This window comes from Pseudorca crassidens, chromosome 2 (assembly GCF_039906515.1).
Source record: "Pseudorca crassidens isolate mPseCra1 chromosome 2, mPseCra1.hap1, whole genome shotgun sequence".
NCBI classification, from domain to species: Eukaryota; Metazoa; Chordata; class Mammalia; order Artiodactyla; family Delphinidae; genus Pseudorca; species Pseudorca crassidens.
The window spans coordinates 8,978,630-9,003,981 of NC_090297.1; the positions used below are offsets into that span (position 1 = coordinate 8,978,630).

The 25,352-nt window shown below is 55.6% G+C and overlaps 1 protein-coding gene across 2 annotated transcripts; it reads left to right on the plus strand.

The window, feature by feature from the left end:
• On the plus strand, positions 1 to 25,126 carry DRAXIN (dorsal inhibitory axon guidance protein). 2 transcript variants are annotated; one of them, XM_067720520.1, is made up of 7 exons: positions 1 to 123; positions 13,547 to 14,007; positions 16,361 to 16,551; positions 17,876 to 17,987; positions 18,405 to 18,494; positions 20,254 to 20,343; positions 24,967 to 25,126. In XM_067720520.1, exons 2-7 carry the CDS (start codon positions 13,557 to 13,559, stop codon positions 25,077 to 25,079), a joined length of 1,047 nt encoding a protein of 348 aa, XP_067576621.1. In that variant the 5' UTR covers positions 1 to 123; positions 13,547 to 13,556; the 3' UTR covers positions 25,080 to 25,126. The 2 variants fall into 2 exon arrangements, with proteins under 2 accessions (XP_067576621.1, XP_067576631.1); XM_067720530.1 differs by having other exon boundaries at positions 13,547 to 13,980.
• Positions 25,127 to 25,352: the final 226 nt, after the last annotated feature.

Genomic DNA, 25,352 nt, shown 5'->3' on the forward strand with positions numbered 1-25,352 from the left:
TCCTCCTGCCGCCCGCGCACCTCTCCGCGCGGTCCCGGCTTCGCGGCTCGGCCTTCCGCTGCGCTCGGCTCCCGCAGGCGCTCGGCCCCGCGCCTCTCGGGCCCTGCCCCGCCGGTTGGACAGGTAAGGCTTGGCCTTGGCCCGCCCCTGGCTCCACCCTCCCGCCTCACCTGGCTGCGCGCCAGGACAAAGGTGGGCTACCTGGAGCGCTCAGGGGCGGGGCGCGCCGGAGACTGAGGATGGAGGTGAGGATGCTGCTTTCCTCCCTGCCCTCCCGGCCCTCGGACCCGTCGGTCAGTGGGTCCACCGCCTCCGCTCCTCGCCGCGTCTCCCCTCGGCTCCTGGCTCTGCTCCTGGGCCCCTCATCCGCCCGCCTTCCGCCGGACACTCACTTTTCCACGTTCTGACACTGCCTAGCGTGCGCCCTTGCCGCCCTCTTCCGGACGCGGCTCTCGCCCACTCTCCTCCTCGGCACTAGCCTTCTCCCTCTGGGACCCGGTCTCTCTTTGTCTCTCTGTCTCTGAGTCTCCCGGTGGTCTCTCAGGCTGGGGACCCCAATCTGACATCGTTTGAAGAAGATTGGAAGATTCCCTAAGCTCCGGACAGAGCTGGCAGGAGTGCCCTCTGCTTCTTTCGAGGCTGCCTACGGGGCTGGGGTGTGTTGCAGGTAGAGGGAGGTTCCGGCTGCGCCCCCCGCCAGCACTGCCCAGTTCCTCGCGCTAGCAGCCCCGACAGCACTGGCCTCGCTCTTCTGGCCCCGGCTCAGGCTCCCTTCCTCTCCACTGCTGGCTTTTCTCCAACCGCACGCCGGGGTCTCAGGCTGCTGCGGGACCCGAGGTTTGAGTGGTGAGACTTCTTGGGTTTCCCGCCAAGTCTTGCCTTACTGCACTGCGTGCTCCCTCTGCCCTCGCCTCTGTCTGGTCTCTCTTGCATGGAGCCGTCTTCCATGCTGCCCACCTCCCAGCCTGGTGGCATGCAAGAAGTGTCCCAGTACTGGTTCAGTACCACCCCTCTGGGGTCAGGCAGACGGAGGCTGAGGGAGTGACCTTGGACAAAGGGACGCACTTCTCTGAGCCTCAGTGCCCCCTTCATAAAACGGGGATAATAGCACCTACCTATAGGGATATATGTGAAAGCAGTGAAAAAAACATATCGGGTGCCAGCGAGGCACACACTCGGTGGCCACGGGGGATTCTACAGTCCCAGTCCCTGGGTGGGGTGGGGATAGGGGGTCCACAGAAAGGGGGCAATGGATCAAAAATTTAGGCTTAGAGACACTGCAGAGAAACCTGACTGTGGCCCCTCCCGTATCATGGTCACCTCCCCCTACACACTGTTACTGGCACTCTTCTCTCTTTCTCTCCCTCCTCCTCTCTGCTTGTCCTAAAATCGGAGCTTAAAAATCAGAAAGAAAAGAGTGTCTGCTTTCAAAATGAGCTCAATGTGGCTGTGTCGATGTTGCCAACAGCTGGTCATTGATCATGAGGCATCCATGTGGCTCATTCCCAATTCTGAATCTCTGTCTTGCACCCATTTCTTTTTTAATGGCTCTCGCTCACGAGCCATTTCCTTTCCTCTGGGGGGGATTGTCTTTTGGACCCTGCACCTGTTGTGTAATCACCCAAACCCTCTGACCATCGTCTATGTCATCGCGACAGGTGACACACCACCCCAGGAGTCGGGCAGTGATGTGGGCTTAGGGCCATAATGAGGGCAACTTCGGAAGAGGGACATCTTCTCCCGGCTGGAAAGTTCTGGGTTCCCCTAGCTGAGCTTTTTTTTCAGCCACAGCCAGAGCTAGCAACTAGTGCCTTTCTCTTTAGAGAGGCAAGAATGGGACTGGAAACACCCACAGACACACACACACACACACACACACACACACACACACACACACACACCCCATCCAGACTCCTGCTCACAATCCTTTCTGCCACTTTCTCTGCCTCCCTTCCCACCGTTCAATTCACCCTGCTTCGCATCCCTAAATCCCTCCATATCTCCCTGTTTCCACTAAATGAACTATGCTGCCTGCCTCCCATCACACCCCCTGTCGGCATCTTGGGTTTCAGCCATGACGGAGGGCCGATCATCTCCACGCCCTGACTGCCTCCGAGCTTTTGCTAGGCTCTCCCCTCTAACTAAAATGTCTCCCCTTGCAGGCCAAGGTCAGATGTCCCCTCCTGTGGGGAGCCCTCCTGCCCCCCTTGCCTCCCTGTCTCTCCCGTGGTCTGCACTTCCCTGGGCGGGGCTGGGTCCTGTTCCACTTGGGGTCCCAGTGCCTGAGACACAGCAGGCACACAGCAGCACAGCACGTGCTCTGTCCATATTTGTTCTAATATATGGAATCCTTGGCCAAGGAGATAGGAATGAACTGACAATTGCAAGCCACAGGTTATCCGTGGGTTCCACTGGGTCCTGCTGGCCAGGCCAGGGGCAGAGTTGGCCCTAGGGCAGACTGGTGAGGTTGTGGAGCGGGGAGCAAGCCTCCTGGAAAGTCCCTGTGGTACTGGGGGCTCTGCACGCCTCCAGAAGATGAGGAGGATTTCTGTGCCTGATGCGAACAGAGGAAATCGGCTAGACAGGGAACTGACTGCCCAAGTTCAGCAGACCAGCTTAGCAGCTACGTGACCTGGACCTTCACCTGCCTCGGCCAGAAATGTGGCAGAGCTGGGGTTTGCATCCTGGCCTCCCTGACTCCACAGCCTGGGAAGAGCACGAGCTGGGCATGTTCCTGGGGTGGGAAGGTGTCATACTGACATCTCTCCACTGGCCCATTCAGGTGCCATCCGCCTCTCTTGCTGTTCCAGGCCCTCTGCTTGTCCTACCCCAGCCCTTCCTCTCACGTGGGCCACCGTAGCCAATGGAACACAGGCCTCCCCAGGAAGGACCCTGCCACTAGAGGCCCTGCCCCCCTCATACCAGTTCCCAGCTTTGGCGGCCTCGCACCCCGCAACACCATGGCCTGGCATTGACCGTCTGGGACACACCCCTGAGTGAGTGTAGGGGTACCGGTGCTACAATCCAGAGCAGTTGGGATAAAGTAATTGCAGACCTCAAGTTTTTAGGGGCCCCCTCTGTGCCAGGCTCTGGGTTAAGGCCCCCACCACGTGTCATCCCTGAAAGTCACAGCGTCAGTACTCGTATTAGTTACCGAGTTAGCATGAGGCGTGGTCAAAGAGTCTGCCTTTGGAGTCAGGTGGCCACAGGTTCAAATCCCAGCTCTACCACTCACTCTACTGTGTAACCTTGAGCAAATCCTTCAAATCTTTGTCCCCATGTTGAACCATTGTTACCATTGTTATTACCTGGAAAGTATTGTCCACTTCAATGGGCTGAATTATAAACTAGATAATATATAAAGTTCTAAGCCTAGAGTAGTTGATACCCTATAAATGACACCCAAGCAAACATTCATTTTTCAGATGTGGGATTGAAGCCTGGAGAGGTGAATTGACTTGCCCAGGGTCACACCGCTATTGAATGCTGGAGCCAGGATTCACACCCAGGCTTGTCTGACTCCAGGTGTCTTTCTACTCCACCCTGACCTCTGCCAGCACTGACAGTGGGCATTCTGTCACTCGATTAAGTGATGGGTGCGACCAAATTGTCTGGGAACCAAGATAATGACATTTGGAGAATAGGGGGCCAGGAGGATGGCTTAGGAGAGGAGGAGGGGTGGCGAGTACCTGTAATGTAGCAGGAGGTAGGACTCCACTCCCTCCCCCCAAAACAACAGCCCTACCTCAGTTTTTTTGAGGTGTGAGGCCTCAGGGGGGTGGGAATTCCCGAGGCTGCTGTTGGAAATAATAAAAGCAGATGGTGTTGCCCTTGCGGAAAGGCAAACCTCATTTGCTAAGACAATGGTCCCCTCCAGGCTGGCCTGGGCCTGTGTTGACCTGCCCCACCGAAGCCATCCATCACCCCACCGAGCACTGAGGACGTGGCCACCTGTGCCTGCCCCCATGCACACGCAGGCACAGATGCACAAACACTTCCAGGAACCCACCCCCAAGCCCCACTCCCGCTCTTTCCCCTCCTCATAATAACAACAGCTACTGTTTATTGCACTCTTACTGGGTACCACTCACTCTGTATACCTTTGCCTCCCCTCATTCTCGCAACCTCCAGCATTTTACAGGAGAGGAAACCGAGGCTCAGAGAGGTCAAGTGACTTGCCCAAGGTCACACAGCTCTTTGTGCTCTGGTCAGGGGGTGCTCTCCCATGGCTCAGCTTAATGGATTTGGGCTGACATTTTTGTGTTTGAATCAATAATAATTACATCTGTGCCTCAATCTTTCATTAGGTCTGTGGCCTCCCTGCCAGGTCAGAGTGGGGACACCTGGAGGGCAAGGACTGTGTCTTTGCCCACAGAATAGAAGCTCCCTCCAGCGAAGTGTATGTTTTCCCCATGTTCTGGGAACGTCCAAGGCCAGAGCTGTGTCTCCCCTTTCAGACTGGGAAATCCCTAAGGGCGGCAACAGGGTCTCCCCTGTTACACTGGAGGCTTCCTGGGGCAGGGGCTGCTTTTCTTGCTCAGACTGAGAGCTCCCTGAGGACAAGAGCCGCGTCTCATCAGTCTAAGAGTCCTCCAAGGCAAGACCTAGATCTTCCCTGTTACAGTGGGAGCTCCCCAGGGCCAGGGCTATTGTCCCCAATCAGACTGGCAATTTCCAGAAGCAGGGACAAGGTCTTCAGACTAGAGCAGTTTTCCTTGCATGGCATCCAGGTCCTGCACCCAGAGGAGCTCAGCAAGTGGTGACTACCTGGTTCACTGTCCCTGGCAGTCTCCACCCTGGGGCTCCACGGGTCAAGAGGCAGAGTTCTCTGTGTGAGGCCAGGTTGGCACAAAGGCATGTGGAGGGGTAGGTGGGGCTCTGGCTGTTCTGAGGCCTAGGGGGGGCTGAGAGGCCCCTTCCTATTGGACAGGTGGCACTTTGGGGGCACAGAGCCTCAGGGCGGCAGGGGAGATGGGTAGGGACTAGCTCAGGACTGTCAAGGCCAATCCACCGATGAGTACCCCACAGGGCAGATGTTTCAACTCTTATCTCCCCTCCCCCCTTCCAGGAAGCTCATCTTTGCTGCCTTCCATCCCACCTACACTGCCTGAGCTCCTTCCATACCTGGAAACCTCCCCTTCCCCAATCACACAGAAGTCCTCATTTCCTAAATAGTCAAATCTCATGACAGGCTAATAATCCCATTTCACAGACAGGGAAATTATGACTCATGATGAGGTGTGATGGTGGGAGGATCGTGGGAGGGGCTCGGGAGACAGAATCTAGTCCCAAATTGACTTGGGAAGAGCCCAGCCCAAGAATTTAGGATCCCCCTCCTCTCCCCCACTGTCATTGAGGACATAACCATTTTTGTTTTTTGTTTTTTTTAACATCTTTATTGGAATATAATTGCTTTACAATGGTGTGTTAGTTTCTGCTGTATAACAAAGTGAATCAGCTATACATGTACATACATCCCCATATCTCCTCCCTCTTGCGTCTCCCTCCCTCCCTCCCTATCCCACCCCTCTAGGTGGTCACAAAGCACCGAGCTAATCTCCCTGTGCTATGCGGCTGCTTCCCACTAGGTATCTGTTTTACATTTGGTAGTGTATATATGTCCATGCCACTCTCTCACTTCGTCCCAGCTTACCCTTCCCTCTCCCTGTGTCCTCAAGTCCATTCTTTACGTCTGCGTCTTTATTCCTGTCCTGCCCCTAGGTTCTTCAGAACCTTTTTTTCTTTTTTTAGATTCCATATATATGCGTTAGCATACGGTATTTGTTTTTCTCTTTCTGACTTACTTCATTCTGTATGACAGTCTCTAGGTCCATCCACCTCACTACAAATAACTCAATTTCGTTTCTTTTTATGGCTGAGTAATATTCCATTGTATATATGTGCCACATCTTCTTTATCCATCCATCTATCGATGGACACTTAGGTTGCTTCCATGTCCTGGCTATTGTAAATAGAGCTGCAATGAACATTGTGGTACATGACTCTTTTTGAATTATGGGACATAACTATTTTGATTGAACAATTACAACTACTCATTTTCCAGCCCTGGGGGAATCCACTCCCCCTAAAGAAGACAGGAACCTGCTGTCTTAGATGCTCTAAGACCCCAACTGGAGTTCCAGGTTTGTGGAGCTGACTACCAGGTGGCCCCACTGTCCACTGTTCTAAGAGCAGAAGAGGGTACCTGGGGATGGCCACCTCCATTGTCTGATTCCAGGCATTCCAGGAAGTGTCCAGTCAAGTCATGAGGGGGTGCCAGAGGGAAGAGTCAGGCAGATCATTACAAGTTAGAGCATTCCTGAAGTCTTCACGGCCGTATGGAAACAAAATCAGAGAGAATTCCTGCATCTCACAAAATCTGTCCTAAGCACTACTGACCTGGGGTTCTGGGCATACAAACACTGCCCCCAGGGCTCCCAGGGATGAGAGTGGAGTGAGAGTTCTTTATATATTAAGGAGTTAATCTCTTGTCTGCTGTATGAGTTGCAGAAATGTCCATTGAAGAGTTTTAAGCAGGAAAGCTAGTGTCCGATTTGTTCTTCTCACCACGAAGTGGAGGATGTTTGGACGATAAGCTGGGGCCTGGGCAGACAGCAGCACCGAAGGATGTTTGTGTTACTGGAAACATGGCAGGGAATGTGGCAAGAGTTCTGTGATAAGGGGGCACCTACACAGAGCCCAGTCTGGCCTGAGGCAGCTACTGTGAAGGACAGAATTCAGCCCTTAGTGTCAGGGTCCCCAGAGATGCCCAGCAGGCCACAAAACTCCAGACCCACTTCCCCCATGAGCCGGGAGAGCTCATCACCTGTGGCTAAGAATACTGGCTCCCAGATTGCCCCAGAGGAAGGCTGGGTTCTCTTAAGGGAGCAAGATCCCCTTGGAGATGTTTCTTGGCCTCTCAGGGGTGGAAGTCCCTTCTGGTCCAGGTTTAGCAGAAGGCAGCTACCTTCCAGTTTCTTATGAGCTAAAGAGGGTTAGGATGTTTCCATGTGGAGGGTCCTTTCAAGACCTGAGCTGTGGCCAGGGGTGTGGCAGGAATCAGGGCCCCTTCCTGTTCAGATCCCTGACCCCCAGCACTGTGCACCCCTTTCTGAAGAGCCTTTGAAAGACAGAAGTGTCCCAGTCATCCCAGAGACCCCTGTACTGGCCTCAGGATGCCCGTCCCAGCGGCTCGGTGGGTTAGGGTTTCATCTGGGTGCTGGGGGTCAGTCACGGTTAGAGAGGTGACCAAAGCAAGGCAGAGCTCCTCCAAAAGCGAGTGAGAGGGAGGGACGGCCCAGGAATGGGCTTGTTATCATCACGCATGGCTGTGTTTTGTCTTTTTTTTTTTTTTGGCCGAGCTGCTTACGGGATCTTACTTCCCCGACAAGGGATTGAACCTGTGCCCTCGGCAGTGAAGGCGCAGAGTCCTAACCACTGGACCGCCAGGGCATTCCCACGCTTTGTCTTTGAACATTCACAAATATGTCCTCTGAGTTCATGCTACTTCCCAATACCTGTCCCTGGTCCCTGGGGGCTCACTCCAGAACCTGGAGGATATGATGTGTCGTCCCTCCCCACAGGGGGCTGTCAGTTGGATAGACAGACAGATGGAGGAGTCTTGTCACTATAGATCATAAATTCCTAGTCTGCCTTGGCAGACCGAGCCCTCGAGACCATCTAATCTAACCCAGTGATCCAGTGGTCTTCCCCTAGTGCCCCCCCCATTATTTTTTGCGCAGTACGAATCATTTCCCATGAAATCTTATCCATAATCCCAACATATAAAATCAATAAAGGCAGCATTTTATGAGCGGTGTAGCACCTCACCAACACCACCAATAATCTCTTCCCCAAACCAAAACGTTTTCCGTTTCGTGCAGATACAGTTTCAAGCCCTACATGCCGTCAGACTCTTCAGCTTCTCCTCCATGGAGATGCCGTGTGACCACTGTTATGCCCCCAATGTACAGTATTGCCCATTTTACAGTAAGTCAAAGAGAAAAAAGAAGCTGTCTTCAATGGTATAAAAGCAGGCTATGGATGTCAGTTGCATTTGTCGATATGAGACCGAGCCTCTAACAGGCTTTGGTCGTTGGTGTCCAGAAAATCCTGGAACATGTCAATAAGTAGCTGCAAATGGCAACAGTTCTTTTAAACTGCTCACCTCGCATCCCTGGAACACTCTGCAGTGACCCGGGAGGAGGCCAGGTTATTGTGGGGATGTGCCCGAGTTAAAAGTGTGTAGAGGACGCATTTGAGAGTGTCTGTTGTTTTTACCTACAGTTTTCAAAATAGCTTAACAAATATTTTTTAAAAGTGAGGTTAGAATCAAATGCTTAGAGAACCCCTGAAACATCTCCACCAAATATGGTGGCTCAAATGCGTCACTTTCACACGCGAGAAGGAGACGCAGGGTCAGGGAGGGGGGTTGACGGCCAAGTTCTCCCCGGGGGGGGGGTGGTTGTCTGGCTTACAGCCTGGACTGAGCGTCGTAATCCCTAGGCTCCATCAGAGCATCACTGATATTCCTGGCCCAGGATTCCCATCGGACCCCCTTCAGCCAGCACTGCTCCCACCTCCCACCCCCCTACCCGCCCCCTTCTCCCGTCCAGCCCATCAGGCATCGGGTGAGCTGATCAGTAAAGGAGGAATTCAGGCCTCACTGTTGTCTGCCAGGCAGGTGGGCAGGAGCTCCCCTAGTCGCCCGGCCCCCAAATGCAAGGCTGTTGTGGGGAGGGGGGAGGGGGCTCAGGAATCAAAGCGAGCTCCGGGCTCCATCAGCTGCCCTCATTTGCATTAACACTGCCTCCCCGCAGGCTTCTGGATGGAGACCACGCCGGCAGTTCAACTCTGCACAGTATGGGGACAGGATAAGGGCGCGAGACAAGCCCCTTTCCCCTCCTTTGTCAGTTTCCTCTTCCCAGCTGCCTGGTCCCCGCTCCGGGGCCCTGACTGCACTCACAGCAATGGCAGGAAGTTACGTGGGGGAGGTAGGCGACCCCCGACGAAGCTCAGTGGACGGGCGATGGGGTGCAGAGAGAACCCAGGCCTTGAGGTGGGGGCTTTGTCACTCACCAGTGCTGTCACCTTGTGTTTGTGGGTTACCCTCCCAGAGCCTGGGTTTCCTCATTTTAAAAATAATGGAGAACAACCTGCCCTGTGCAGGGCAATTGAGAGGATGCAATAAGAAACGGATGAAGTAGGCTTGTAAGAGCCTGGGCTTTGCAACCGCTCAGGGAGTGGCAGCTCCTATGATGACGAGTGCTCTTGTTCAGTTTAGTTTTTAAGGAGTCACTAGTAGATCTCTGTTGTGAGACGGCTGTCTCGGGGCTGTGGATGGTTCTCTTGTCCCGGGTGACTGAAAGCTGTTGAGTGTCCCCAATCCTGGGGGAAAGCGACCCAGGCCCAGAAGAGCAGGCTTTATGCGCAAACCTTGGGCAGAACCATCCCAGGCTGATGGGGGTGGGGCACGCGGGGCACCTGCTGCCCCTTGTCTCCCGGCTGCTTGGTGCTCTGGGAGGCCGCCTCCAGCTGGCTTCCAGACGGGCAGAGTGGATTGGAGCCCGCATCGCTGTGCATCCTCAGTGCGGCTTCTCTAGCAGCCCGTGTTCCCCGAGTGGCTCTTTGCCAGGCTGGCATCTTGGCTGCTGGAATGTGCCAAGATTCAAGTACAAATGCTGTGGGCTTGGGGACAGGGTTCCATGCGGTCTTCAGGGCAAAGAGGTGCTGGCATCCCCAGCCCTCACTTAGCTGCCTCCTTCTCTCTCTCTCTGTCGCACACACAAACACGCACACGCACACCCTCCCTGGGAACTCTTTACGATCTTCTGCTCGGGTGTCAGTTTGATTCCATCCCGATACGTAGTTGTCAGTGCCTGTTATTTGCAGGGTCTTGTAAATCTGACAGGGACAGAGGGGAAAGGGATCTTCCCCAGATCTTCTCAGGGACTTCATTTATTTATTCTAATATTTATTTACTTATCTGGCTGCGCCGGGTCTTAGTTGCGGCGTGCGGGATCTTTAGTTGCGGCGAGCGGGATCTTTAGTTGAGGCGAGCGGGATCTTTTGTCTGTGGCACGTGAGATCTAGTTCCCCGACCAGGGATCGAACCCGGGCCCGCTGCATTGGGAGCGTGGAGCCTTAACCTCTGGACCAGCAGGGAGGTTCCTAGTCGGGGACTTTAAAAAAGGCTGATTGCCCCAGCAGGAAATGAGCTAGGCAGAGCTGTGTGGGAGCCCTGAGGGGGGAGTTTTCTGCCAGAAGGGACATTTGGGACGAGTCCCAGAGGATGGGCAGGAGTTCCACAGAGACAGAGATGAGGGTGAAGAGGAGAGGCTGTTCCGGGCAGAGGGAACAGCCTCAGCGAGAAGAGAGAGACAGGAAAGATGGGAGGTGCTCGAGGCCCAGGGCATAGTCTCTATTGGCTGTGACGGGGAGGAAATGGAAGTCAGGGCTGCAAAGTTAGGTTGGGCCCACATTATACGAGATCTTGAGTACCCAAGTGGGAGTCTGTGGTTAAATGGGAAAGGGATAGGGAGCCATGGACAGTTTGGGGCAGGAGAGGGTCAGGATCAGAGCACTTTGGCAGCAGTGTGGGCTGGGTCCGGGGGCTGGACGGGCTGATATCCATCCAGGAGAGGGATGGCCTGTCAGGTGCTTCAGCCCGCACGCTGAAATCCCCGCTCCCTGCCCCAGGCTGGCTGCGTACATGATTTGTGGGGTGCAAAGGGTGGGAGGGAACAAAGATGGCACTGAAGTTGGGGTTCCTGGGTATGATGAACAGACCCATGGCCACTGGCAAGGGCTTGGTGAGAGGACTTCATTGGGAGAGATGGCAAGTATGGGTGGGGTCGTGATGCATGGGGGTGTAGGGTTGGGATGGAGCTGGGCTTCAGCTCCTGGCTCTGCAGGGGAGGAGCTGTCCTCTGGGACTAGTGCCGAGGCTGGTCACCGAGCTCAGAGGCTGGCTCGGGGTCACTGATCGGCCTCATGTGTGTCCACAGGGACAGCACGCTGCCCATACACGCTGTGGGGCTGCCCACCCCTCACCCCTCTGCCAAGCCTCATCTGGTCCCTTGCCTGCACTTTTTTTTTTTTTTTTTTTGGCGGTACGCGGGTCTCTCACTGCTGTGGCCTCTCCTGTTGCAGAGCACAGGCTCCGGACACGCAGGCTCAGTGGCCATGGCTCACGGGCCCAGCCGCTCCGCGGCATGTGGGATCTTCCCGGACCGGGGCACGAACCCGCGTCCCCTGCATCGGCAGGCGGACTCTCAACCACTGCGCCACCAGGGAAGCCCCCTCTATGTTTTTTAAAATTGAGATGAAATTCACATAATATAAAATTAACCATTTTATAATTCAGTGGCATTAGTACATTCTTAGTGTTGTGTAGCCACAACAGATCTGGTTTTTTTGTTTGTTTGTTTGTTTGTTTTTGCGGTGCGCGGTCCTCTCACTGTTGTGGCCTCTCCTGTTGCGGAGCACAGGCTCCAGACGCGCAGGCTCAGCGGCCACGGCTTACGGGCCCAGCCGCTCTGCGGCATGTGGGATCCTCCCAGACTGGGGCACGAACCCGTGTCCCCTGCACCGGCAGGCCGACTCTCAACCACTGCGCCACCAGGGAAGCCCCTGCCTGCACTTTCTGGGTGTCCCACCTTGCTCCTCTCTACTCTCAAGGTGGAAGGATTCTGTTCACCAGGCCAGTGTCCCAAAGGTCCCGTGTTGATGGTGTTCTGTGGGTTTCTCCCAGGTTATCGATGTGATGTCCCCGCAGGACAGAAGGGTGGGGCTGGGTCAGGGTAGCATCCAACACAGACTCAGCCTTTCTCAGCCACAGGGAGAGGAGGTGGAGTCTGTTCAGTGCAGCCTGGCATCTGCCTGAGGCCTGGAAATAGGGTTTGAGGGGTCCCCGGGGGCAGAACAATGCTTGACTGACAGGCCTCTCGAAGGGCCCCTCCTCCTCCCACCTGGCTGCCGCAGGAGTGCAGGCCTTGCCTGAGCACCGGCCCCCCGGGCCCTCATTATGGAAAGGCTGGGGCTGAGGCTGGTGGGGCAGAGCCCAGGGCAGTAGAGGCCCGCACCTCCCGGGGGACCACTAACGCCAGTTGGGGGATGATAGAACAGCAGGATAACAGGAGGCTGGTGACCAGGCGAGCTGGGGAGGAGCCGCTTCCCTCCCCCAGACCCCTCGCTCTTCCCAGGGTGGGTCAGCCTGTCCTCCCCAGCCACTTCAAGGGCCCCTCACTCAGCGTTGGCTAACGGTGAACCTGGGGTGGGATGGCCAGTGCGGGGGCTGCAGGACCTGAGGGGGCTGGAGGGAGGGAGCCAGCAGTCATCCCCAGGCCACCAGCCTTTCCTCAGCCCTGGGCAATTACAAGGCCACAAATCACAAGGAGACGGTTGTGTAAGCACCTTTGTGAACCTAATGGAATATGCAGGGGGCCCAGGGAGGCCGTGAAAATTCCATCAGCCTGGCTAACCTGGTGCCTGGCTCAGCCGGATGCAGTGAGGTTGGTGTAGGGGGGAGGGCTATGGGGGAGGGGCCCCAGGGGGTGGGACACTCCCATTGTCCCCCAGCCACAAGGCTCCTGAGCCTTAGCTCCAAGTGCTCCTGGAGCATCTGGGGGTTCCAACTCTTCCTCTGGCGCAGAGGGGGGAGCAGTGAGGTCCCCTGAGGAGACACCACTTCTGGTGCAGAAAGACGGGCTGTCCCCAGTGTAGGTCAGAGGTAGCTCACCCCACCCTGCAGGGTCAGAGTCCAGCCTCCAAAGCTCCCCAGCCCCAGCAGGGACAGCGCCTGCCTTGTCAGAACCTGCCTGGAGCTTGGAGGAAAAGAAAAGGCAAGGCCTGGGCTGTCCTGGGACAGCACGTGGGAGCTCAGAGCACAGGCCTAGCAGTTGCATAAATGCCACGTACTCCGTGTGACAGCCTCTCTGAGCCTTTATTTCCACTTCAGAAAAGAATAGGCGTTACTTCAGAGACTCGGTGAAAGGACCAAGGGATAGAAATTCACACCAAGCGCTGAACACGATTCTTGCTTACAGCTCGTGCTCACGTGCTATTATTCCATCTGTTTGAATGTAGGCTTTGAGGCGAGTCTCTGGGACTGTCGGCCTATTTCTGAGCTTGGAGGGACTCAGCTCATTCCGGGGAACTTAGCCAAAGGCAGAGGTTTGTAGAGAAAGAGGAATCTAGACTGATCTGGAACCTGGGCACTTCTTCAACTATTGGAACCAGGGCTTCTCAGCTTCAGCGCTGGGGTCTCTCTGGGCCAGTGATTCCCTGTCACGGGGGAGTCCTGAGCATTGTAGGGTGTGCAGCCGCATCCCTGGCCTCCACCCAGTAAAATCAGTGGTGCTGCCTAGCTTCGACCACCAAAAATGTCTCCAGATGTTGCCCAATGTCACCTGGAGGGGTGAGGGGGCCAAGCGCCCTCCACCCCTGTTGAGGAACACTAGGCTATAATAGTGGGCGTGAGGGGCCTGGGGAGCCGGCCGTGCAGGAGGAGGAGGGCTGCCCCCTTAGAGTCCTGCTTTTCTTGCAGGGAAACGCCCATGGCTGGGCCCACCACCCACGTTGCCCCCATGCTGTTCCTCGCCCTCCTCCTGCTACTGGAGCTGAGCCTGGCAGTCTCCCTGGGACCCGGAAGCTCTGCTCGGAACCTCCCGGAGAATCACATCGACCTCCCGGGCCCAGCACTGTGGACGCCCCAGACCAGCCACCACCGCCAGCAGGGCCTGGGCAAGAAGGAGCGTGACCCAGGCACACCTGGCCGGGCCCAGGATGGGGCTGTGGTTTCCACCACCAGGCAGGCCTCCAGGCTGCCAGGGGCAGGGGGGCTGCTGCCTCGGCAGAGTCCTGCAGGCCTGCTGCAGGACAAGGATCTGCTCCTGGGGCTGACACTGCCCTACCCCGAGAAGCAGAGCCGGTCTCCAGGGTCAGAGAGGGTGAAGAAACGAGGCAGGGAGCACAAGAGACGTAAGGAGAGGTTGAAACTGCACAGAGGTAGCTGGAGGTCTTCGAGGGGGTGGGGCCCTGCAACGAAAGGGGGAGGGGGAGTGGGGGAGAGGGATCAGATCCAAAGGGCCAAGGGGACTTCAGGGACAGGACAGGGAGGCGGGGGAGGGGGGGAAAGTGGGGGGCGGCGGTGTCAATGGTGTGAGGTCCCTGGGAGGACATCCAGGGTCCCCAAAGGGGACAGGTAGTGGACCCCCAGAGGAAGGGAGGGGTCTCACTGAAGTCAGAGGGATCTGGTAAGAAGTGGACGCTGGGAAAGGCCTGGGCGTAGAGCATGGGAGGAAGAGAAGGACATGTGGCCATAGGAGCTCAGTCTTATCAGTAGATCGTCCTCCTAAATCAGGAAGTTCTACCTCGTATCTGACCTAAATCCATCCTACTGTAAGTCCTGAATAGAGATGGGACAGTTCGGTGCCCTCCAAGCACATCACTTAATCAACTCCGAGGCACAGAGCAGAGGCCGAGAGCTTAGACTCTGAAGCCAGATCTGCCCCAGGTCTGATTCTGGCTCCACTACTTACTGGCAAGTCATCTTTCTGTGCCTCAGTTTCTGCAAAGTGAGTGTCATGGCCCCTTCTGCCCTCAGGGTAGATTCAGAGCCGGCTTGCTATCTGAAGCACCCAGAATGGTGTCTGGCACGTGGCAGGGGCAATGGGCAGTTGTTGTTACTAGTTAATTCTCAGTTTTCTCTCAGTGCTGAGTCGCGTCCTCCGACCTGGACACGGCTGACCAAGGAGAGCGGTCACGTCCTTATTTCTCCTGCCTCTGCTCTGTTTGTTTGATGGGGTTTCTTCCTCGTCTTTCTGACCTTCCTTTAAGTTTCCTCCACGTTCCCAAATCCCCTGTGAGCCGAACCACCCACTGGTCCCAGCCTCCCCAGGACAAACGTGTCCCAGCAGCCCCACCCAGCAGGCTGCTCCCCAGTCTCCCCTGGCCAGAGCCCAGGCAGGCAACCTCGGCTTCCAAGTCTCTACGTGTGACATGACTGCCTCTAGGGGCAGACCGAGTGCCACAGGCATGGATGGGGGCGGGGGGCTTTGCAGGAGGGGGGTGGTGGTTCTCCTGCAAACAGCTGGGACTTGCTTCCCTTCCAGGCCCGCTGAGACCCCCCAGGTGGACAGAACACAGGGGAGTTTGCCCAGCTTAGACTCTCAGCCTCCCGCCCCTGGGGATCACGTGTCAGGTGGGGTGGGGGCAGTGACAGCCTTGACAGCAAGCAAGCAGGCATACACGGGGCGTGGACTCAGCCCAGCCCAGCTCCAGCCCCAGCTCCCGTGGACCAGCCGGGCGCTCCCACGAGAGTGGGTGAGTGGAGGTCTGGAGTCCAGGCCCAGGCCTGCTGACCAGCTGTAAGGTCTCAGCCTGATGGGGCCTCCGTTTCCTTCTGTAAAATGAATAGAGCAGATTCAGTGGTCCCCAAGTCCCCTTCCTACTCTCTGGGGTTCATCTCTGGATGGTGGGGAGGCCCCAACTGACCCAACCAACCTTAAAGTCAGATCTTGCCTGAGAAAAAGAGGCAAGGATGAGCATGGGGCCTCTAGCTTTTCTCGAAGCCCCCTGGTTCCCGACCACCCCCCAACCCTGCACACTCTCCCCCCTCACACTCATCCGACCCCATCCTGCCCACATATCTTGGAAGGCAGCTTCAGTGGTTAAAAGTATTGGTTTTGCAACAAATGGACCTGGGTTCGAATTCAGACTTTGATACTCACTAGCTGTGTGCTCTCAGGCAAGTTGCCTAACTTCTCTGTGCTTCAGTTTCCTTCCCTGTAGATGAGGGTGAAAGAGTACCTCCCTGCCAGAGCTCCTGCAAAGGTTAGGTGAAATAGTGCTTGTAAAGCAGGACCCAGCGTACAACATGGTCCCAGCACACACAGCATGTACTCAATAAAACGGTCATTATCACCACGTAGGGAGCTCTCACCTCCCAGCCTTCTCAAAGGCCTCTGCCTCCCTGCAATGCCTCTCGGCCTCATCCCCTACTCAAACTTACTCTCCTCCAGGAAGGCTTCCATGGTTAATCCTACTAAGTTCCATTCGTTGCACTTACACTGCTGGCTGCAACTTGCTGGAATATTGCTTTAGAGCAAGAATCCTTGGCCATCTCCCCAGCAACACTGCAAATTCATCCAAGACTTTCCCCCCTCGTCCTGCCCCCAGACTCCTGCTTCCACCCCCGCAGGAGGGTGGGCAGCAGCGATGTCGGCTGAGCCAATAGCTTGTCATATGGTTCCTGCCGCCCCCCTGTTCGCAGCAGGAAATGTGGGTCCAGCTGTGGGCCGATACGGGGTGGTGGGTGGCAAGCAGATACAGTTGCTGTGTTTCCTGCTCCTTGTCTCAGGCCGAGCCTTGGTCAGAGGTCCCAGCTCCCTGATGAAGAAGGTGGAGCTGTCAGAAGACCAGGCCCCAGATGCCGCGATGGAGGAATCCTCCACCAGCCTGGCCCCCACCATACTCTACCTCACCACCTTTAAGGCAGCACCTGCCACAGAAGAGTCCCTGATCCTGCCCGTCACATCCCTGTGGCCCCAGGTAAGAGGCCCGGGGCGGCCTCGGAGATGGAAGGGTCCTTGAGATGATGTCATGCAAAGCCCTCTTAGTACATTTAGGGAGACTGAGGCACAGTGGCAGGAAGGAGCTGGTCCAGGCCGGCGGGGCTGGATGGAATCCAGGTCGCCCGATGCCCGTCCAGCCCAGCTCAGGCCAGTGGGCCCACTGGCCAGGGAGGGCTGCCACTGTCCAGGCAGTGGTCCTGGGGGCTCACTCTAGGGAATGCCAAGGAAGCAAGTGTCGGCTCAGCACACTGGTCTCTGCATCTGGAAGGGCAGGGCCTTTGGGGAAGAATTTCATACATGCTGAAAAGTACAGAGAATGATAATCTTTAAAACCATGTCCCCATGATCCAGAATTAACAAGCTTTAGTTAACACTTTGACCCATCTGCTTCAGACCTTTAAAAAGGATATATGGAAGGGACTTCCCTGGAGGTCCAGTGGTTAAGACTCCGCGCTTCCACTGCAGGGGGTGTGGGTTCGATCCCCGGTCGGGGAACTAAGGTCCCACATGCTGCGTGGCACAGACAAAGAAAACAAGAACAGAAACAAAAAGATACACAGAGAGGGAGCAGGCCAGCAAACGTGGCAAATACACCGACCATTGGTGAGTCTAGAGGGAGGGTACTTGTTGCAATTAACGTGAGGTGCATCACTGCACCTCTTCTGGGGCTTTGGAATTTGTTTCAAAATAAAATCATTAAAAATGATCAAAAATAAATATATGTGTAGAAGAAATAAAACTTTTTTTTAGCAGTAGATCTTTCTTATTCTCTTTCTGGGTCTTACACCCTCCTGAGATTCTGATAAGACTATGGGCCATTTCCGACGAATTCATGGTTACCCGTGCTGTCGCAGGGCCCCTGAGGCCCATGTGTTGAGAACCCAGCCCTTGAAGGTGGGTTCACATCCTACTGTGGCCAGGGCTGTGAGTGGAACTGAGCCACGGCCGTGGCCTCAACAGTGCCACAGAGAGCTGATGCCGTCTGCAGGGGAGAGAAGGGGCAGGGGAACACGCAGCTGGGCTTCCTCCTGAGCGGACACAGCTGCCTCCCCCGCCTCCCCCAGAGGGCCTGGTGGACCACTTGCCCGACTACATCAGCTGCCTGTAGGCACCGTCCCACACTGGGGGTGGCTGCTCTGGGCGGCCCTCTCGATGCCCCCGGGCTGGGATTGCAGGCTGTCCAGCACAGGGTGAGCTGGCCTCTGAGGAGCCCCTCCTTTGCTCTCTGGTCCTGGGGCCCCACGTTTCTTCTTTCACCTGTTGGGCTCTTCAAGCTCCCTCCGCTCTACCCCCTTCTGCAGGCTCATCCCAGGCCCGACGGGGAGGTGATGCCCACACTGGACATGGCCTTGTTTGACTGGACCGATTATGAAGACTTAAAGCCTGAGGTCTGGCCGTCTACGAAGAAGAAAGGTATGTCTACCCACCCCGCCACCCCCTTGCTGGGCTCCCTCCCCTCTCCCACCATCCATTGGGGTAGGGGCCTCGGTGACCCCAGCCTGACCTACATATGTCCAAGGTGGGATAGGGGGCCTGGAGTCTATAATGGCACGGACAACTGAAATGGACTTGCTGCTCTCAAGTGCTCATCGCACGGCAAACGCTTTCCACGTAGCTACTCACTTAAACTTAAAAAAAAAAAAATGTTAGGTCTGTTCTGCTGTTGATCCCACTTTAGAGAAGAGAAAACTGAGGCAGAGAGAGGTATTGTGTCTTATCCAAGCCACACTGTGGGAGTGGCGGTGTGAGCGCTCTCACCCTGGTGTTCTGTGCTTAATCTCTCTGCCCTGCTGGGCCTCAGCCTCTGACCACAGATCCTGTTTTCCCCAGAGAAACACCGGGGCAAACTCTCCAGTGATGGGAATGAAACATCACCGGCTGAAGGGGAGCCCTGCGACCATCACCAGGACTGCCTGCCAGGTACCGAACCAGCATCGTGTTCAAGGCACTAGGCCAGGCGCTGGGGGAACCTGCGTAGGGATGGGGGCGGGTGTTCCCAGACACATGAGCAGGACTCTTTAGGGATGGTAAATAATAACAACCACAGCTCCCACTTTACTGAGAGTTGCTGTCATACTTTGTTCTATTTAATCCTCACAGCAACCCAGAGAAAGAGACCCTATCATTCCCCATTTTCAGGCAAGGAAATTGAGGCTCAGAGAGGCTAAGTGTTTCAGCCGAGGTCACACAGCTAGGAAGTGGCTCAAACCTGAGTCTGCCTGGTTCTGAACCGCTGCCCCACGCTGCCTTAAATCATGATGACCCTTCTCTCGACTTCTCTCTCCTAACGTCTTTTTGGGCTTAATTCTGTCCTTGTCCCATCATGACACTGCTGGGCTTCTCGGGATACTTTGATGACATCCTGACCTGTCCAGCAGCTGAGCCCATTAAGACAGTCTGAAAACAGAGGCCTGGGGTTTTGTTTGTTTGTTTGTTTTGTGGTACGCGGGCCTCTCACTGTTGTGGCCTCTCCCGTTGCGGAGCACAGGCTCCGGACGCGCAGGCTCAGCGGCCATGGCTCGCTGGCCCAGCCACTCCGCGGCATGTGAGATCTTCCCGGACTGGGGCACAAACCCGTGTCCCCTGCATCGGCAGGCGGACTCTCAACCACTGCGCCACCAGGGAAGCCCTAAGGCCTGGGGTTTTGATTGATGGTCTAAACTGCTGGCCCTTGATTGGGTCAGTCGGAACTTCTGAGAAGACGATAGCAAGGGGGAGTTAGAAGGGCAGGAGGTTTCTGGGGGTGGGGGGTAGGGTAAGGCCTGTGAACGATAAAAGTGGAACGAAGGAGGAATGGACAGGAGACTGTGATGCAGTCGCCTGCCAGCCCAGCGGGGAGCTCCAGAGCAAAGATTCCCTGTTAGAAGAGGCCCCTGCTGGGCAGGTAGCCGGGCCCTGGCACCCCCGCTGAGCCAGTGACTGCCTGGGCCGTTCTGCTCCGGAACAGTGTGACATTGGCTCAGGAGGCTCCTGCAGGTGTTAACAGCTGGAGGCTGGCAGCTAACTGCTCTCCTGGCCGATGGATGGCAAGTGCCTTCCGGAGGGACATCTGAGTTGCACACCTCCACGATGCTCGTTAATTCAGTGACCAGAATATTCTACAAAACAGCAACCCAACAAGCCATTTGGCATCGGATAAGCCAGACCGCCAGCTCCCTGAAAGGCTGTTTTCTTTCCAAACCATTGTTTTCACCCTGAGCAGAAAGAAAAGGCTCAAGTTTGGGCCAACTGAACAGTGGCTCTGAGAGTTGGCTCCATGGTGGGCGAGGCCGTGCCTAGGGCCTGCCTCTCGGGGGCTTCTGTTTCCCCATCTGTCCAAAGAGGACGTTGGCTCCATGATCACTGAGGCCCCTCCCAGCTCCATGCTAACTTCACACCTGACAGCCCCCAGCCGTTCCACCCGGGGGGGGGGGGGAATCCCACAGCGCCCTCGCTCCTCCCATGATCAATCAATTGCCCATCTGGGGCGTCTGGGGTCTCTGCCGCCCACCCCCAGGGGCCTCGGCCGTGACATTCGTCAGTGGTTCCAGCTGGGAGCCTTGCGCACCAGATGGTCCATCCTGCCCGGGATGGCCCCACCATGGAGATGATGTATCTCTTGTCCAGTGGGAGCGTGTGCAGGGCACAGGGAGGGTCCACTCGGCGTGGCTGACCGCGTGTGCTTTTGCTGTGTGGGCAGGGACCTGCTGCGACCTCCGGGAGCACCTCTGCACGCCCCACAACCGAGGCCTGAACAACAAATGCTTTGACGACTGCATGTGTGTGGAAGGTGAGCCCGACATCGGGGGCTCCCTCGGTGCGGAGACCTCGCAACCTCCCTTTCTCCTCCAAGCTGGGGTGGGCGGAGAAGGGGGTGGGAGAACCCCTCGGGGGGCTGAAGACACGAGCAGGGGCAGCTTTGCTCGGCGCCCACAATCTGTGAACTCATTTAGTCTCGATTCCTGGCATCGTTGGTCAAATTTGCTTTTCTCACCTCTTGAAATACAAGCTGGCAGGATCTCCCATGATCTGGAGGCGGGAGAGGGGAGGAGAGAGGAGCGTATCTTTTAAAATAAGATCAAACCTGAGAAGCCTGGTGTTTTCATACCGGAATTCTATCCCAGGGGAGACATTCCAAGCGTGATAACAAGGGGTGGGGGGTGGATTTCCCAGCACTGTCCCAGGGAAGGATGCACTTGCCCAGCTGGCTCCCTCTTTAACTCCTCGGAGCTCCCACGTGGAGCGGTATGTGCCCTCCTGCCCAGGTGGGCCCAGGTGTACCCGGCTCTGTGCTAAGCCCTTTACCCATTATCTCCGTAATCCTCCCAACCATCCCAGGAAGGGAGCTATTGTTCTCCCCATTTTACCCAAGAGCAAACTGAGGCACAGAAAGGTTAAGCCACTTGCCCAAACCTACATAGCTAGAAAAATGGGAGAACATTTTAAATTTTGTATTCTGAAAAATTTCAAACATATATTAAAGTCGTCAGGATAGTATAATGAACTCCCATTTCCCATCACCCAGCTTCAGTAATGCTCCCTCATGGCCAATCTGTGCTGTCTCCCCTCCCATCTGCTTCCCCCGTTGCAATAGGATTTTTTAAATCTTTTTTTTGGCCACGCTGCGCAGCATGTGGGATCTTACCCCGACCAGGGATCAAACCTGCGCCCCCTGCAGTGGGAACGCAGAGTCTTAACCACTGGACCGCCAGGGACGTCCCTGCAATAGGATTTTGAAGCCACTCCTGGAAGTGTAGCTATTTCATCTGTGAATATTTCAGTATACACATCTAAGAGATAAGTGCTCTTTTAAAAACAAAATACCAAAAATGCGCAATAATTACTCAGTGTCATCCCACATCCAGGGCTCACATTTTCCTGAGTGAAGGGATTTGGTCTCAGTCCCTCTGTTGACCATTCTGAGATACATGCCCAATTTTTTCTCACATTAGCCTCAAAAATTATCTGCTTTGAGAGCGATAAAGCTGCTTAGGTCCAATTATTCATTCATCCAGTCTGTCAAGAAATATTTATTGAGTGCCTACTATGTGTTGGGCTCTGATGAGGACATTGGGGATTCAGCGGCAAAGAGAGCCAGCAAGTTCTGCGCCCATGGATTCCATTCTAGTGAGATGAACGACAATAAGCAAATAAGTAGACAAGATGTCTTTAGAAAGGGATAGGGGCTGTAAAGAAAATAATCCAGACTGGCCTGGTGAGCAGTCTGGGAGGTGTTTTAGAAAGGGTGGGCAGGAGCGGACTGCAGAACCAGCCACCTGAAAATGAGGGGTGGGGGGAGGGAGAGAGAGTCCCAGGCAAGCGGCAGAGCAAAGCCAAGGGCCTCGGGCAGGAATGAGGCTGGCATGTTTGAGGGCGCCTGGCACACAGTAGCCAACGGGGAAGGTGGCAGAAGGGGAAGTAGGAGAAGCTGGCGGGGAGGATCGTGCAGGACTTTGAGTTATAATGGGAAGGTGTCGGCAGGTTTTAAGCAGGGGAGTGACCTGGTCTGACTTACGAGTGTAACAGCTCACTCTGGCACTCTGGCCGCAGTACTGTTGGGGGCAGGAGTGGAGACACAGAGGACCAGCTGGGAGGTGAGGGGATGGAGGAAGGCAGGGGTGGAGATGCCGGGGAGCTGCCTTCTGTTACCCGTGTGCAGGGCTGGCGGCCCATTTCGCAGAGGAGGAGACTGAGGTGCAGAATGGCCCGGAGGTCCAGGAAGCCCGGAATAGCGCCAGGGCCTCCAGGTCCATCCTGCCCACGTGAGGGGGACGTGGCCCGACTGAGTTCACACACCCAGCTGGTGCCCAGCCCCTCTGCCCAGGAAGGCGTCCTTCCTTCCTCCCCAGGGCCTCAGGTAGGAGGGGGTCGCTTTTCAGGCATCCAAAAGATATGTGTGCAGGCAAAAGCCCATCTCTCGTTTCCCGCGGTCTCTCCCACCCCAGTCGGTCCCACCAAAATTCTTGCTTCCTCCGTGGAGACTCAGGCTCCAGAAAAAAAAAAATTGAGTAGAAATGACAGCTCATTAAAGATGGTCCAGGAAGAGGCTGTCAGGAACCCTCTGAGGACCAAGAGTCCTGAGGGCTTCTGAGAAATCCCAGAATGGTGAACTCAGGTTCCAGGGATGAAGTCCAGCAGTCTAGGCCAGCCTGGATTCCGGAGGGTTCCAGAAGGGCTTCTGTGGCTACCGACCACTCCTGCTTATAATCCACTGCCCCCCTCCTAAGTGTATTTTGTGTGGCCACAGGTCTGAAAGCTGCGATCCAGGTGTCAATTCTAGACCCCAAAGCACAAACTTCACAGCAACTCCTTTATTCTCTTGACAGTGACGTAAGCAGATCTTAAGCAGGTGATGTCCTCCTGTCTCCCTGTGGTCACTCCTGAACTGAAATGTAGGGATTGCTCAGGCCACACTGAGCAATCTCTTCCCCTAACCCTCCCACCCCCCATCAGGAGGATGTGGCCTTCTGTGGCCTTAAATGAAAAACATGTCTACCCATGTATGTCACGGGATGCCTGACATGTGGTTACGATAGAGCCACAGAACCCCTCCCACTGGTGGGCCAGGAGGGCCACGACTACTTTAATTGGGGTGGTCAGGGAGGGTCCCTTTGAGACCTGAAGGCTGTGAAGGAGCCAGCTATGCCAAGAACTTCAGGAAGGCATTTCTGGCTGTGAGAACAGCAAGTGCAAAGGCCCTGGAGCCAAAAATGAATGGGTGTATGAGGAAAAGCAAGAAAACTGGGTGTGGCTGGAGTTAGAGAGTGAGGAGGGGAGTGGGAGGTGAAGAGAGCAGACAGGAGGCAGGTCCAGGTCCCAGAGGGTCTTATAAGCCAGGGTAGGAAGTTTGGATCTCCTTTTGAGTACAGTGGGGAGTCGTGGGAGGTTTTATAGGGGAGGGCAGAATCTGCATCCCTTTAACGAAAGGTTTTTAATGGACTATTTTTTTTTAACATCTTTATTGGGGTATAATTGCTTTACAATGGTGTGTTAGTTTCTGCTTTATAACAAAGTGAATCAGTTATACATGTGTTCCCATATGTTGGACTATTTTTTAAGAGCAGTTTTAGGTTTACAGAAAGATCGTGCAAAAAATGCAGAGTTCTCACATGCCCCCCCAAACAGCAGAGTTCTCACATGCCCCCCCAAACAGCAGAGTTCTCACATGCCCCCCCAAACAGCAGAGTTCTCACATGCCCCCCAAACAGCAGAGTTCTCACATGCCCCCCCAAACAGCAGAGTTCTCACATGCCCCCCAAACAGCAGAGTTCTCACATGCCCCCCCAAACAGGAGAGTTCTCACATGCCCCCCCAAACAGCAGAGTTCTCACATGCCCCCCCAAACAGCAGAGTTCTCACATGCCCCCCAAACAGCAGAGTTCTCACATGCCCCCCCAAACAGCAGAGTTCTCACATGCCCCCCAAACAGCAGAGTTCTCACATGCCCCCCAAACAGCAGAGTTCTCACATGCCCCCCAAACAGCAGAGTTCTCACATGCCCCCCCAAACAGCAGAGTTCTCACATGCCCCCCCAAACAGCAGAGTTCTCACATGCCCCCCCAAACAGCAGAGTTCTCACATGCCCCCCAAACAGCAGAGTTCTCACATGCCCCCCCAAACAGCAGAGTTCTCACATGCCCCCCCAAACAGCAGAGTTCTCACATGCCCCCCCAAACAGCAGAGTTCTCACATGCCCCCCCCAAACAGCAGAGTTCTCACATGCCCCCCCAAACAGCAGAGTTCTCACATGCCCCCCCAAACAGCAGAGTTCTCACATGCCCCCCAAACAGCAGAGTTCTCACATGCCCCCCCAAACAGCAGAGTTCTCACATGCCCCCCAAACAGCAGAGTTCTCACATGCCCCCCAAACAGCAGAGTTCTCACATGCCCCCCCAAACAGCAGAGTTCTCACATGCCCCCCCAAACAGCAGAGTTCTCACATGCCCCCCCAAACAGCAGAGTTCTCACATGCCCCCCCAAACAGCAGAGTTCTCACATGCCCCCCAAACACACAGTTTCCCCTATTATCCTACTCTAGTGTGGTGCACTTTTGACAACTGATGAACCAATAGTGATACATTATTCACTAAAGTCCATAATTTACATTAGGGGTTCACTCTTCGTGTTGCACATCCTATGCGTTTTGACAAATGTGCAGACATGTACCCCCCATTATAGTATCACACAGAATAGTTTCGTGGCCCTAAATATCCCCTGTGCTCCATCTGTTCACTCTTGCCTTCTCCATCTGTGATTCGCTTTTTTAAGCCCATTCAGGCTGCTCTGCGGGGGATGGGTTGGTTGTAGGACAGAAAAAAGAAGGGGGTGGTGGTGAGAGGATGCAGGGGGTTCCAGAGGGCGCGGAGGGGTCTGGCTGGTCACATCCCTGACCCCCTTGCCTCCCTTCACCCAGGGCTGCGCTGCTACGTCAAATTCCACCGGAACCGCAGGGTCACCCGGAGAAAGGGGCGCTGCGTGGAGCCCGAAACGGCCGACGGCGACCAGGGATCTTTCATCAACGTCTAGCGGGCCGCGTGAGGCGCCTCCCTACCGGCCAGGGGACTGAGCGCGGGAGGCTTGGAGAAGCCGGGCAGTTTGTTTATAACTCGCGGTGGCAGATCAACTGGGGAGGCAGATGACTGAGGCTGCAGGCTCAGACCCAGGACACTCAGCCCCAGGAGGGGAGCCCTGGGCGAACTGCCCCCGCCCAGGAGCCAAGCAGCAGCACACCTGCAGCCACCACCCGGCCAATGGGAGACCCACACCGCCAGCGCATCCCGGTGTCCGCGTTCTCCGCGA